Below are 12,098 nucleotides of genomic sequence, written 5' to 3' on the forward strand. Positions count from 1 at the left end.
CTGCAGAGGGACAGAGGAGGCAGCTGGGCCAAGGCTGCCGCAGTCCGGGGAGAGCAAGCCGTTCCCTTGGAGTGGGCGGACTGCCAGGAGGGCTGCCGGGCGCCCCCAGAAGCAGCTGCAGCAGACAAAAGCTCTCTTTGTGAGGGCCTGTCTGCAGCCCTGCAGCCCAGCCAGACCCCTCCCTGAAGGGCCCCGAGCAGCCCTGCTGGGGAGGATGGCTGGTGGTGAGGGGTGGCCTGCTGGGTTCCAGGAGAGCACAAGGGGCTAAGAACTCCATAGGGTTGAGTCCTCCACAGCGACTGGGAGCCAGCATCAGCCTGGAGCCTGGGCTGGCCAGTGCATAACCCCCTTTCTCAGCTTAACCACCTGCAGCACTCAGCTTCCCTTCTTTCTGCCCAAGTGGAATTCCCAGCTAGGACCCAGCCTTCCAATATGGACACCGTCTGCACAAATGCACAGTGAAGACAGCAAGAGGGACTGGGAACCCATGGGACCGTAGGAGTCCCTGCACCCAGGGAGGGAGGAGCAAGTTCCAGACCTCCTGGGTCCAGTTTCCACTCACCTGAATGGCAGCCCAGGTGGGTCACCTGTCTCTTGTCCTCTCCTTGGCCATCCAGAGGCACAATACCCAGCACACCTGTCAAACACACATGGAGGCTCCGACATCAGGCCTGATGGGAACTGTCTGCTGCCCAGGGCTCCCAGAGGACATGAGACCCAAAGCTCAGCCTTGGACCTTCCCAGAGCCTCCACCAATCATAAGATCATAACCCTCTGGACACAGTCAGTCCAAAGTTAGGTTCTTACCCCCTACAAGAACCTTCTGTGACATCAGATGTACAGAAGACACTGGGGAAAAGGTGGTCTTTTTAGCATTGTGGGTCATACGAGGCCAGCTTAGGGCCACCGGTTGCCCCTTTTCCCAGCTTTACCTGAGAAAGAAGCTATCACTCAAGGGCACCGGGGCCGAAAGACAGGACACAGGTCAGGGCCAATGGCATATGTGAGCCTCTAGAGATGGCTCTGTCTAAAGCCTCTGGACCTTTTACTTATATGAGCTAAAGAGGTACCCGACTTTTGTCAGTTTGAGGTCTGAGTTAACGCTAGCAACAAAAAAAGTCCCGAGTGACATAGGGAGCTTTTCAAATCTTGGTGTTCTTACTGACCTGAGCCATTCTCAGGCCCCCAGATGAGGAGGGGGCTGCATATGGGGATCAGCTGAAAACAAAGGGGACAGTCCCCTCGGTGTCTTCCTGGCCAATCTCTTAAAAACCACAGCCAGGGGGAAAACAAACAAACAAACAAACAAAAACAAACAAACCCACAGCCAGTGTAGTTTATACAAAGTATACACACATGTCCTAATCAAAATCAATCTGATTACTGCACTTGACCAGTTTGTAGGGGTCTAAGGCCCTTCATGGTGCTGACCTCTGAGCCCCATGAGGATCCCCTAAGCTTCCAACCTGAAATGAGTCTGCCCTTCTGCCCCATCCTAATTAGGATGACAATGTATGAATCTATGTCCACCTTCCTACCTGGACGGTCAGAGTTAAACGCAATCAAGTGGCAGCTGGATTTGATATGGTTCCCACACGAGGGTGTGGTTCCTGCTCGAATGTCACCGATCCAGGCCTGAAAATAAAGAATAAGAATTGTGATGGACAGGCCCTCTGATCATAACTAAAGCAGGGGGTGGGTTATAATGCGGGGAACTCGACCTTAAAGCTGCACCACTAGAAATGCATTCCTTTAGATCCAACCCTGTCCCCATTCACGCACTCCCTTAGAATATTCAAAATGCTCCTGAAATAATAACCTAAGTCACAGAGGGAACAATTTTGTCTATTAAATCAAATCTCTAATAAGGGTGAGAAGGCTGTCAGAAGTGACCTCAGGCTAAATGAAGTCAAGAAGCCAACTGAACAGTGTGTGTGGTCAGGGGACTGTTTCTGTTAAAAGGGAGAGAGAGAAGCAGAGAAAGCAGAAGTGAGCACCTAAGACAGAAGACAGACTCAACTTCCTCCAGGGCACTGCTGAAGGCCTCCACCAAGTACAGGGGGTGTCTCCTACGGGCCCCAGGAGATAACACTCAAGCTCAGAAAGGGGAAGAACCAAGGCCTCTCCACAAAGTCTCATAGAAAGGTGAGCAATGCACCTCCACGAAAAGACGATAATGTTAGCACCCCCACAGACGGGGGGCAGAGGAGCACTTTTTCTGAAACTAAGACCAACAAGGCCCACGTGTTTTCTCTGTTGGTATCAGAGCACTGTACGACACTCCTGCCTGCTTCCTGACACCCGAGCGGCCTTGTTTTCCAGCCCACCCACCCACAGCACGCCGGAAACCACCCCCATCGTGCAAGTTTCTATTTCAGTGTTCACCTGCCGTGGGTAGAACATTACCTTCTTGCGTTATTTTTTCCTCCTGATTCATGTTTACTGTTCAGAGTGACGGGGAATATCTCTGAAAAGGAGAACAGATCACCTGTCCTCCCCTCTCCCTAACCTAAAGTGTTTAAAGCTTTCTCTGTAATCCCTGGTCCCATGGTTGACTGTTTACATTGCTGGACTAAGGCCCACCTGGAACAAGCCCCAAGGCCCATCAAGTATACTCGAGACCCTTTCAAGGAGCGCTGATGGCACTCAGAAAGACGGTATTAATGCAAATCTGAGCCAATCTCTACCCAATGCTCTCCACTTTCAACCTTTTAATGGCTCCTGACCGCACTCAGAAAACACCCAACTGGGGGGGCCTGGGTGGCTCAGTCAGTTAAGCATCTGACTGTGGCTCAGGCCATGATCTCACGGTTCGTGGGTTCGAGCCCCACGTCAGGCTGGGGACTGACAGCTCAGAGCCTGAAGCATGCTTCAGATTCTGTCTCCCTCTCTCTGCCCCTCCCCCACCTGTGTTCTGCCTCTCTCTCTCAAAAACGAATAAACGTTTTTAAAAGCTTTTTTTTTTTAAAGAAAACCATCCAACTTCTTCCTGTGGTCCTTGAGCTCTGCAGGACGGCTCTGGACTCATGTGACACACCCTGCTTCCCCAACACTGCCCCCCATCCACCCGGGGCTCACCTTCCATTCCTCTGCTAGGCTCTTTTCCACCCTACTTTTCTTGTATCTGGCTGCTTCTCACCCTTCTGGTCTCAGCTTAAATGTCACCTCCTCCCTGCAGCTGACCCTGACCACTGTACTGAGAATGACCTCCACTTGGCCATTTAGCTCCTGTGTTCTTCAGGGCACTTACTACAACTTGCAGTGCCCTTGAAGGCCTGTCTGCTTGCTGTCTGTCTCCCTCACAGGGGTGTAGGCAGTACAGAGGAAGGAAAGTGAGGTCGTGTTCACAGTGGTGGTTTCAGGAGCAGAGGGGAAGTACAGAGGAAATATCGTCCAGAGGATGAAAACTGGGCTTCTGCCCCAGGCTACCCTGCTGTGCTTTTGCTGCTGATGGGGTTACTAGAGGTCAGTTCCTAAGCCTTCCAAATAACATTGGGAGCAGCAGACCAGGACTGGCATCATCTCTAAAGCATACCTCTCATCAGGCCGGCTGCCCTTCCGGGGGTCTGAGACGCCCCCTAACACCTGGCTCAGCTCTTCCTCTGGGCTCCACCTCCTTGGGCCTCCCCAGACCCCACCCAGCCCCTGGCAGCATCACCCCAGTAAGAGAAGAGCTGCTCTTGCGCCAGCCACAGAGAAGGAAGCGCCGGCGGAAGCCCGAGGGAGGGGCGCGCCTCTGTCTGAGGGGCTCCTGTTCTTCAGCTGACACACCCGGACTTGCGGAGGCCAGGGGAGAGAGAGGCATCCCTTCCACACCCCAGCCCCGGGCAGGGCCGATCGGGGCGGCAGGGAGGAGGTGGTGCCAGCAGCGCCCGGCCGCGGCTCCCCAGTGAGGCCGACCGGAAGCGGAGAAGGCAGGCAGCCTCGCAGGCCTCAGGCCTCCGCCGGGTCGGGCTGGCTACACCAGTTGGGGGTCCCAGGGCGAGGCGGGGGAGCTGGCGAACCGCGGGTCTCTCGAGAGGAGAGAGAGAGAGACCGGGTCAGGCAGCCGCCGGACTCTGCCCTCCGGGTGCGACGGAACAACCCGGACGCCGGGCCCAGGCCTGAAGGGGGCGCTCCGGGGCAGGAGGGCTCGGGGGTCCCCGCGCGGGTCTGGGGAGGGGGAGGGGCAGGGGCGCGGGTCCAGCGGGCAGGGCTCACCTCGCGTCGGGACGGCCGGGCCTCCATGTGCCGGAACTTGGACACCTTGAAGCGGCTCATGGCGACGGGGAAGGCGGCGGGCGCAGCTTCGAAGACCCGGGCGTCGGCTCTCAGGTGCACGGACAGCCAGCCGTGACTCCCGCCGCCTCCGGCCCCGCCCGCGGCCACCCCTCTCGCGGCCACGCCCTGGAACGCCCCCGGCCAATCACAGCCCGCTCCGGCTCGCCTGGCCCCGCCCCCGGCCAATCGCCGCAGAGCTGTCCTGTGAGGCCACGCCCCGATGCCGGCGGGCTAGCCGCGCGGGCGAGGAGGTCACGTGCCGCGTGCGGGTCTGGCCGTCCCCGGCTCTGCGGGGCGTGCTCCCAGGCGGGGGGCAGCGTCCAGGTTTTGCAGTCAGGGGTTTGTCACGGGAGGCTCCGGGGTATGCGGGGCGCGGCCGGGGCGGAGAGGGGGCAGACGTGGACCCGCTCCATTTCGGATACTGGGACCGTGCTCAGGACAGAGCAGGCGCTGGCCGCGGTCACACAGCTAACGAGTGGCAGTTGGGGGAGGAACGGGAGCCCGGGTCTGAGGCGTATCCCAGCCGCGGGGCCCTCTCTAGGCCAGGTGGACTTGAAGGCCGGGCTGGGGCCTCCAGCGTCCCGGCAGTTAGGGCACGTCTTGGCTGCAGGGCGCGATGGGGCAGGACTGACCCCTGCAAGGAAATCAATGTATGATTTACAAATAAACCCAAAGGGAGAAAGATGAGGGAAATGGGGAATACCTTTAATAACACATGCACCCCACCGGCGGCTTGCTTAGTCCCCGGGTCATTCAGGAAGAAAAGAGAACAAGTTTCATTCCACCTGGGGCCATTCATTCCACAAGCATTTGTTTGCGCTTTGAAAATTGAGTCCATGATTCCAGAACACGCTTTCTGCTTGCTAACAGACAGAACACCTGCTCAGGCGTGTCTGGAAAAGGGACTTTGATCTGAAGAATGTGAATGATTGCCGCGAAAATAACCTTTCCTAAGCCCATGTTAGAGAACGGCCTAGCCGCCTAGCTGGAGTTATCGGCCTACAGGGTGATTCTGAAGGCTTGGCCTGGTGGAGGGCACCAATGGACCCCACAAATGCAAGTTCCTTTTTACATTGTTTACAGGTAAACTATGAGGACTAAAAGGCTACTTCTCTGTATCCTACCAAGGGAGTTAAGAGCCACGACTTTGATCTCCATATACTAAAAATAGGATGCCAGTGCAGTTGAGGGAGGCCTGGAATTTGGAATTCTAAGCAGTCCGGCTGCTGCTGAAGTACAGCTTTCCCAAGGCTGCTACTCTTCAGACTCTGGAATTGCAGCAGCTTTGGAAAAGGCACCAGCAGTGCAGTCTTGGGATGGCTATGGTGTTCAATTACTGCCAATATTGCTTCTTTTTCTTAAAATTGTGGTGAAAAACAACATATAAAATTTACTATTTTTGAGTGTATAGTTGTTAGGGACATTCACACTGTTGTGCACAACCTTATTGTGCAATCCTGAGACTCTATATCCGTCAAACAACAGCCCTTCATTTCTTTCCCACCAGTCCCTGGTAACCACCATTCTACTTTCTATTAGTTTGACTTTATCTTTTTTTATTATTATTATTTTTTATTTTTAAGTAATCTCTACACCCAGTGTGGGGCATGAACTCACAACCATGAGATCAAGAGTCACATGCTCCTGGCACCTGGGCAGTTCAGTTGCTTAAGTGTCTCTTAAGTGACTCCTGATTTCGGCTCTGGTCATGATCTCAAGGTTCATGAGATCGGGCCCCACATTGGGCTCTGTGCTTATATTGAAGAGCCTGCTTGGAATTCTCTGTCTCTCCTCTCCCTCTGCCCTTACCCTGTCTGTGCATGCATGTGCACACACACTCTCTCCCTCTCTCTCAAAATAAACAAACAAAAAAAGAATATAAACTTAAAGAAAAAAAAAACCCACACAAGAGTCATGTGCTCTACCGACTGAGCCAGCCAGGCAATTCCCCCCCCCCCCTTTTCAAATCATTATTATTTTTTAGGATTTTTCTTTTTAAGTCTGATTATTATACCACTGTATTTACCACAGAATATATATCATTAATATACCACATTTTGTTTATCCAGCAACAGCCATTTGCGTTCTCCCTCCTCTTGGCTGTAGTGAATAATGCTGCGCTGAACACAGATGTGCAAATATCTCTTTAAAGCCCTGCTTTCAATTCACTGGGATATATACCCAGAAGTGAGGTTGTGGGATCATATAGTACTTACATTTTTTTGAGGTTCCTCCATACCGGATATTGCTTTTAGAATTACAATTATTAACAGCTTAATATCATCTGCTAATGTAGATTGTTTAAATCTATGGTATGCAGTAATCTCTTTTTGCATCAGCAGAATTTGCTTTATAGTCTCCCGGGAGGGGACATTCAGACATTATGCATTGTAGTTCAAATGTAAATCAACTGTAGATCTAAAACTATAAAAATCTTAGAGGAAAACACAAGGCAAAAGCTTCACAACACTGGATTTGACAATGATTTTTGGTTTTTTTTTGGATACGACACCAAAAGATCTAGGCAAAAAAGAAAAAATCATGAAAAATTAAAAAATCTGTTTATCAGGGTGCCTGGGTGGCTCAGTCAGTTGAGCATCCAATTTCGGCTCAGGTCCTGGTCTGCTGTCATGGCAGAGCCCACTGCAGATCCTCTGTCCCCCTCTCTCTGCCCCTTCCTTGCTCGTGCACTCTCTTTCCCTCTCTCTGAAAATAAACAGTTAAAAAAAAAACTATCATGGGGGCGCCTGGGTGGCTCAGTCAATTGAGTGATTCTTGCTTTCAGCTCAGGTCATGATCCTGGGATCAGCGTGGAGCCTGCTTGGCATTCTGTCTCTCTGTCCCTCTCCCCCTCTCCCCCACTCTCTCTCTCTCAAATAAATAAATAAATAAACGACTCAAAACCACTATGAGATACCACTTCACACCCAATAGGATGATGCTACTACCAACAAACAAAAAACCCTAGAAAATAACAAGGGTTTTCAAGGATGTAGAGTAATCAGAACATTTGTGCTGTTGGGAATCCACAGTGTGTTGATGGGAATGTAAAATGGTACAGCCACTGTGGAAAAGAGTATGGTGGTTCCTCAAAAAAATAAAAATAGAATCATCGTATGATCCAACAATTCCACCTCTGGGTATATACCCAAAATACTTGAAAGCAGGGTCAGAAAAAACACATTTGTACAACCACATTCATAGCAGCATTATTCACAAAAGCTAAAACATGGAAGCAATCCAAGTGTATGTTGATACATGAATGGATAAGCAAAATGTGGTATATACATATAATAGAATTTTATTCAGCTTTAAAAATGAAGGAAATTCTGACACATGCTATAACATGGATGAACCTTAAGAACATTATGCTAAGTGAAATAAGCCAGTTACAAAAGGACAAATAGTGTATGATTCCACTTATATGAGGTAGTTAGACTAGACAAAATCACAGAGACAGATGGGAATGCAAGCTGGTGCAGCCACTCTGGGAAACAGTATGGGGGATCCTCAAAAAACTAAAAATAGAACTACCCTACGACCCAGCAATGGCACTACTAGGTATTTATCTAAGAGATATAGGTGTGCTGTTTCAAAGGGACACATGCATCCCAATGTTTACAGCAGCACTATCAACAATAGCCAAAGTATGGAAAGAGCCCAAATGTCCATCGATGGATGAATGGATAAAGAAAATGTGGTATAGGGGCATCTGGGTGGCTCAGTCGGTTGAGCGTCCGACTTCAGCTCAGGTCATGATCTCACAGTTCATGAGTTCAACCCCGCGTTGGGCTCTGTGCTGACAGCTCAGAGACTGGAGCCTGCTTCAGATTCTGTGTCTCCCTCTCTCTCTGCCCCTAACCCACTCGCATTCTGTCTCTGTCTCTCTCAAAAATAAATAAACATTAAAAAAATTTTTTTAAGAAAATGTGGTGTGTATACACACACACACACACACACACACACACACACACGATGGAGTATTACTCGGCAATCAAAAAGAATGAAATCTTGCCATTTGCAACTACGTGGATCGTGGATGGAACTGAAGGGTATTATGCTAAGTGAAATTAGTCAGAGAAAGACAAAAATCATAGGACTTCACTCATATGAGGACTTTAAGAGACAAAACAGATGAACGTAAGGGAAGGGAAATAAAAATAATATAAAAACAGGGAGGGGGACAAAACAGAAGAGACTCATAAATACGGAGAACAAACTGAGGGTTACTGGAGGGGGGATGGGCTAAATGGGTAAGGGGCACTAAGGAATCTACTCCTGAAATCATTGTTGCACTATATGTTAACTAATTTGGATGTAAATTAAAATAAATAAATAAATAAATAAATAAAATCATAGAGACAGAAAGTCGAATGGTGGTTGCCAGGGGCCTAGGGAGAGGAGGGAATGGGGAGTTTGTTGTTTATGAGTGTAGAGTTTCAATGGATGGTGGTGAATCAAAATCAAAATTTTGAATCAAAAATCAAAATTTTTGCAAGAGGATAGATGAGGCCAGATTCAGTGCAAACAACAAATTCTTAGATCTAGTTATCTGCCCCTGAAATGACTGTTTATTAAGATGCATGTTGGGGGTACCTGACCAGCTCAGTTGAAAGAGCATGTGACACTTGATCTTGGAGTCATGAGTTCGAGCCCCACCCGGGATTTAGAGATTACTTAAATAAATAAAACTTCAGAAAAACAAGAAAAAATATTTAAATGTCTATTTATTTTTGAGAGGGAGAGGGAGAGAGAGAGGGGGAGAGAGAGAGAGAGAGGAAGAGAGAGAGAGAGAAAACTAGTGAGTGGGGGAGGAGCAGAGAAAGAGAGAGACACAGAATCTGAAGCAGGTTCCAGGCTCTAAGATGTTAGTGCAGAGCCCGATGTGGGGCTCAAACTCACGAACTGTGAGATCATGACCTGAGCTGAATCGGACACTTAACTGACTGACCCACCCAGGTGCCCCCCCACCCTCCCAAAAAATGTTTTTATTTTCTTATTTATTTTTTAATTTAAAAAATGTTTATTTACTTTGGAGAGAGAGGGAGACAGTGTGAGCACATTGAAATGTTTTCAATGTGCAAAATACATCACAAAAATTGGGAAAAACATTCCATATCCCATCCCAGAGAGACAGTGCAACCTGCATTATTATTTTGATGTGTCTCAAATGGAGGTGCACCCATGTATTCTTGGAGCTCTGAAGTTTTACTATACCTAGTGATCTGATTTTTTACAGTGACACGTGAAATATTTTGACAGACACAAAATTTGACTTTTGTGGTGATAATTTACAACCAAAGGGCATTTTCATAGAAAAGACTGTCATTTGCTAAGGTGATGTTTTTCACATTGGAGTCCACTGATTGCCAGAGGATCTGGAGCTTTATTCTCCGTGTCTGTGATCTTTGTTTGTTTGTTTCCTTTAAAAGAGTCCCTTTCGGGAGCACTGGGGTGGCTCAGTCCATTAAGGAGCCGACTTCGGCTCACATGATGATCTCATGGCTCCTGACTTCAAGCCCCACAACGGGCTCTGTGCTGACAGCTTAAGTGCCTGGAGTCTGCTTTGGATTCTGTGTCTCTGTCTCTTTCTGCCCCTCCCCTGCTCCCACCCTCTCTCTCTCTCTCAAAAATAAACAAACATTAAAAGGGCCCCTTTCACTTCTCAGGTTTATGAAACATTAAGTTTAAGCCTCATTTGGGCAGAATAATATTTAGCTGCGAGCCAGAGACACCTGTGGTTTATTTAAAAGGTCGTTTAGGAAATTATCAGCATGGAGGTCCCCCTGGGGAACACCCAGGTGATCAAGGCGAGGACGCCCCATCCCCCATCCCAGTGTGACACTGCACCTCGATTATTTTGTTGCTCTGTAAGGAAACTGCACCCACACGGATGTCATTCGTGCAGGGTCACACATCGGAGTTACACATTCCACACCTCCTTGGAATTGTCCCGTATCCTCTTGGAGAGGAAAAGAAATGCTACAACTAGAGAAACAGCTGCCTCTTGTTGCCTCTGAAGAGACTGGCTCAGGCCCTTCTGTCTTCCCTGGAAGGGACCCTCACTCACCAGGGGAGGAGAGCAGCCAGCTCATGGGGTAGCCACGGACTCTAGTCCTATTGTGGTTTGGGTAGTCAGAGTCTGCAGGAAATCACCGACTAGACCATACTTCAAATTCCCTACTAGGTCTCACTGATCTCACTGCCTCAGGAGAGTGGCAAAGAGCCCAGTGGGACAGGGTAGCGACAAGTGCAGAGGTGGAGTGAGTCTTGTGCGCCTTTTGCAAGTAGCATTTGTTTCTCCTCAAAGCTACGGCTTTTGGCTTTAGGCTGGAGAAGGGGGGTGGGTGGGTGATGGACACATGACACACTCTGCCTGGGGGCCATGGGGAGGCGTGGCCCGCCCATGTGCTCATTCTAGTTTTTGGCAACAAGCCTAGGATGGGTCATTTTGTGTCCTTTAACAGCTGAAGTCCTTGGAAGGCAGTGAAACATTCTGTAGGTGGGGTGGTAATAAATACACGCCCTGCCCCGCTTTTGTTGTGAGAAGCAGAGGAGATTCAGCATGAGAAAGTACATTGTACACTAGTAAGGGTTTTTCAACCAGAGTTATTGATCACAATGACAAGAAGGTGCATGGTTTAAAGGGAAGAGCTCTGGGTTTTGTTAGGGGCCTGAGTGTAGATCTTGGCTCACCTATACACTGGCTCTGTGACCTTGGATGAGTTCCTCATCTTTCAGAGTTTGTTTTGTTGCGTGTGGATGTTTTTGTTTGGGCAGGGCTGGGGGGGGGGGGGTTGCGCAGAGATGCGGGGGTGGGGTAGGAGTCCCTATCTAAACATGGGAATATTAGTCTTTGCCTTACTTCAAAGGATTGTGATCAAAATAGAAAATACGACAAAGTTCCTTGTGAACTGAAAAGAGAATGTTCTTAAAAAAATTGTTTTTAAGGTTTATTCATTTTTTGAGAGACAGAGCATGAGTGGGTAGGGGCAGAGAGAGAGGGAGACACAGAATCCAAAGCAAGCTCCAGGCTCTGAACTAACAGCACAGAGCCCAACGCGGGGCTCAAATTCACAAACTGTGGGATCACGACCTGAGCCGAAGTCAGACGCTTAACCGACTGAGCCACCCAGGCACCCCTGGAAAGAGAATGTTCTTAACACAGCTGAAGTTTTCAGATCTCTCCATAGCCACCAAGTACCTGAAATCGGTCCCACAGACATTTCAAATGACACGTCCAAACAACAGTGACTCGCCATCTTTCTCCCCAAACCAGCTCCTTTCCTGCGTTTTTCAGCTTAGCAGTGGGGGAACATAAAGACGCTTATTCACTGGCCCCCAACAATTATCAAATCAAGGTGATCCAGGTACCATGGACCAAGGACCTCTGTTGTGAAGATTTCCAGAGGCTTGTAACTTACCCATGTTTACTAACTGTATCATCTCCAGCTTCTCTATAGTGACTAGCAGTGAAGGGGACCTTGTACAGACCTAGGCTGCTCTCATCAGGGAGTCTTTCCGGAGGCCTCCCAAAAACCTGTCTTCCTCTCCTTGGGTAGCCACCAGCACCCACTCCATTTCCTTGGGGTTCTCCGCTTCCTGAGAGGGCATGTGGGCTCCCCAGCAATCAGCCTTCCTGTGATCCCCTAAAATAAGAACGCACACCCCCTTTTAGTGTGGAATTTTACTGTTAATCACGATGCGGAAATAGATGGGGGGGAAACTAAAATACCAAAAATATGAGGAAGTTACAAAGCTGACAAAAGTTTTCATATTAGTGAGCTCTTCTCTGGTACCTAACTCCCTCTGACGTGGTAAATGCAAGTCTCTTTGCC

General features: G+C 49.2%; 1 protein-coding gene across 1 annotated transcript in view; it reads right to left on the reverse strand.

The window, feature by feature from the left end:
• Positions 1 to 4,375, reverse strand: part of CORO7 (coronin 7) — a 56,567-nt gene extending 52,192 nt beyond the window's left edge. The window contains exons 1-3 of the mRNA XM_019468437.2: positions 4,201 to 4,375; positions 1,539 to 1,635; positions 563 to 637 (exon numbers count right to left, since the gene is read on the reverse strand). Coding sequence (XP_019323982.2) covers positions 563 to 637; positions 1,539 to 1,635; positions 4,201 to 4,260 — 232 coding nt within the window. The 5' untranslated portion in view covers positions 4,261 to 4,375. The remainder of the gene's footprint in view (positions 1 to 562; positions 638 to 1,538; positions 1,636 to 4,200) is intronic.
• Between the last annotated feature and the right edge of the window lie 7,723 nt (positions 4,376 to 12,098).

The sequence above is a fragment of the Panthera pardus genome, unplaced genomic scaffold (assembly GCF_024362965.1).
Source record: "Panthera pardus isolate Hobbes unplaced genomic scaffold, ASM2436296v1 HiC_scaffold_4, whole genome shotgun sequence".
Taxonomy (NCBI): Eukaryota; Metazoa; Chordata; class Mammalia; order Carnivora; family Felidae; genus Panthera; species Panthera pardus.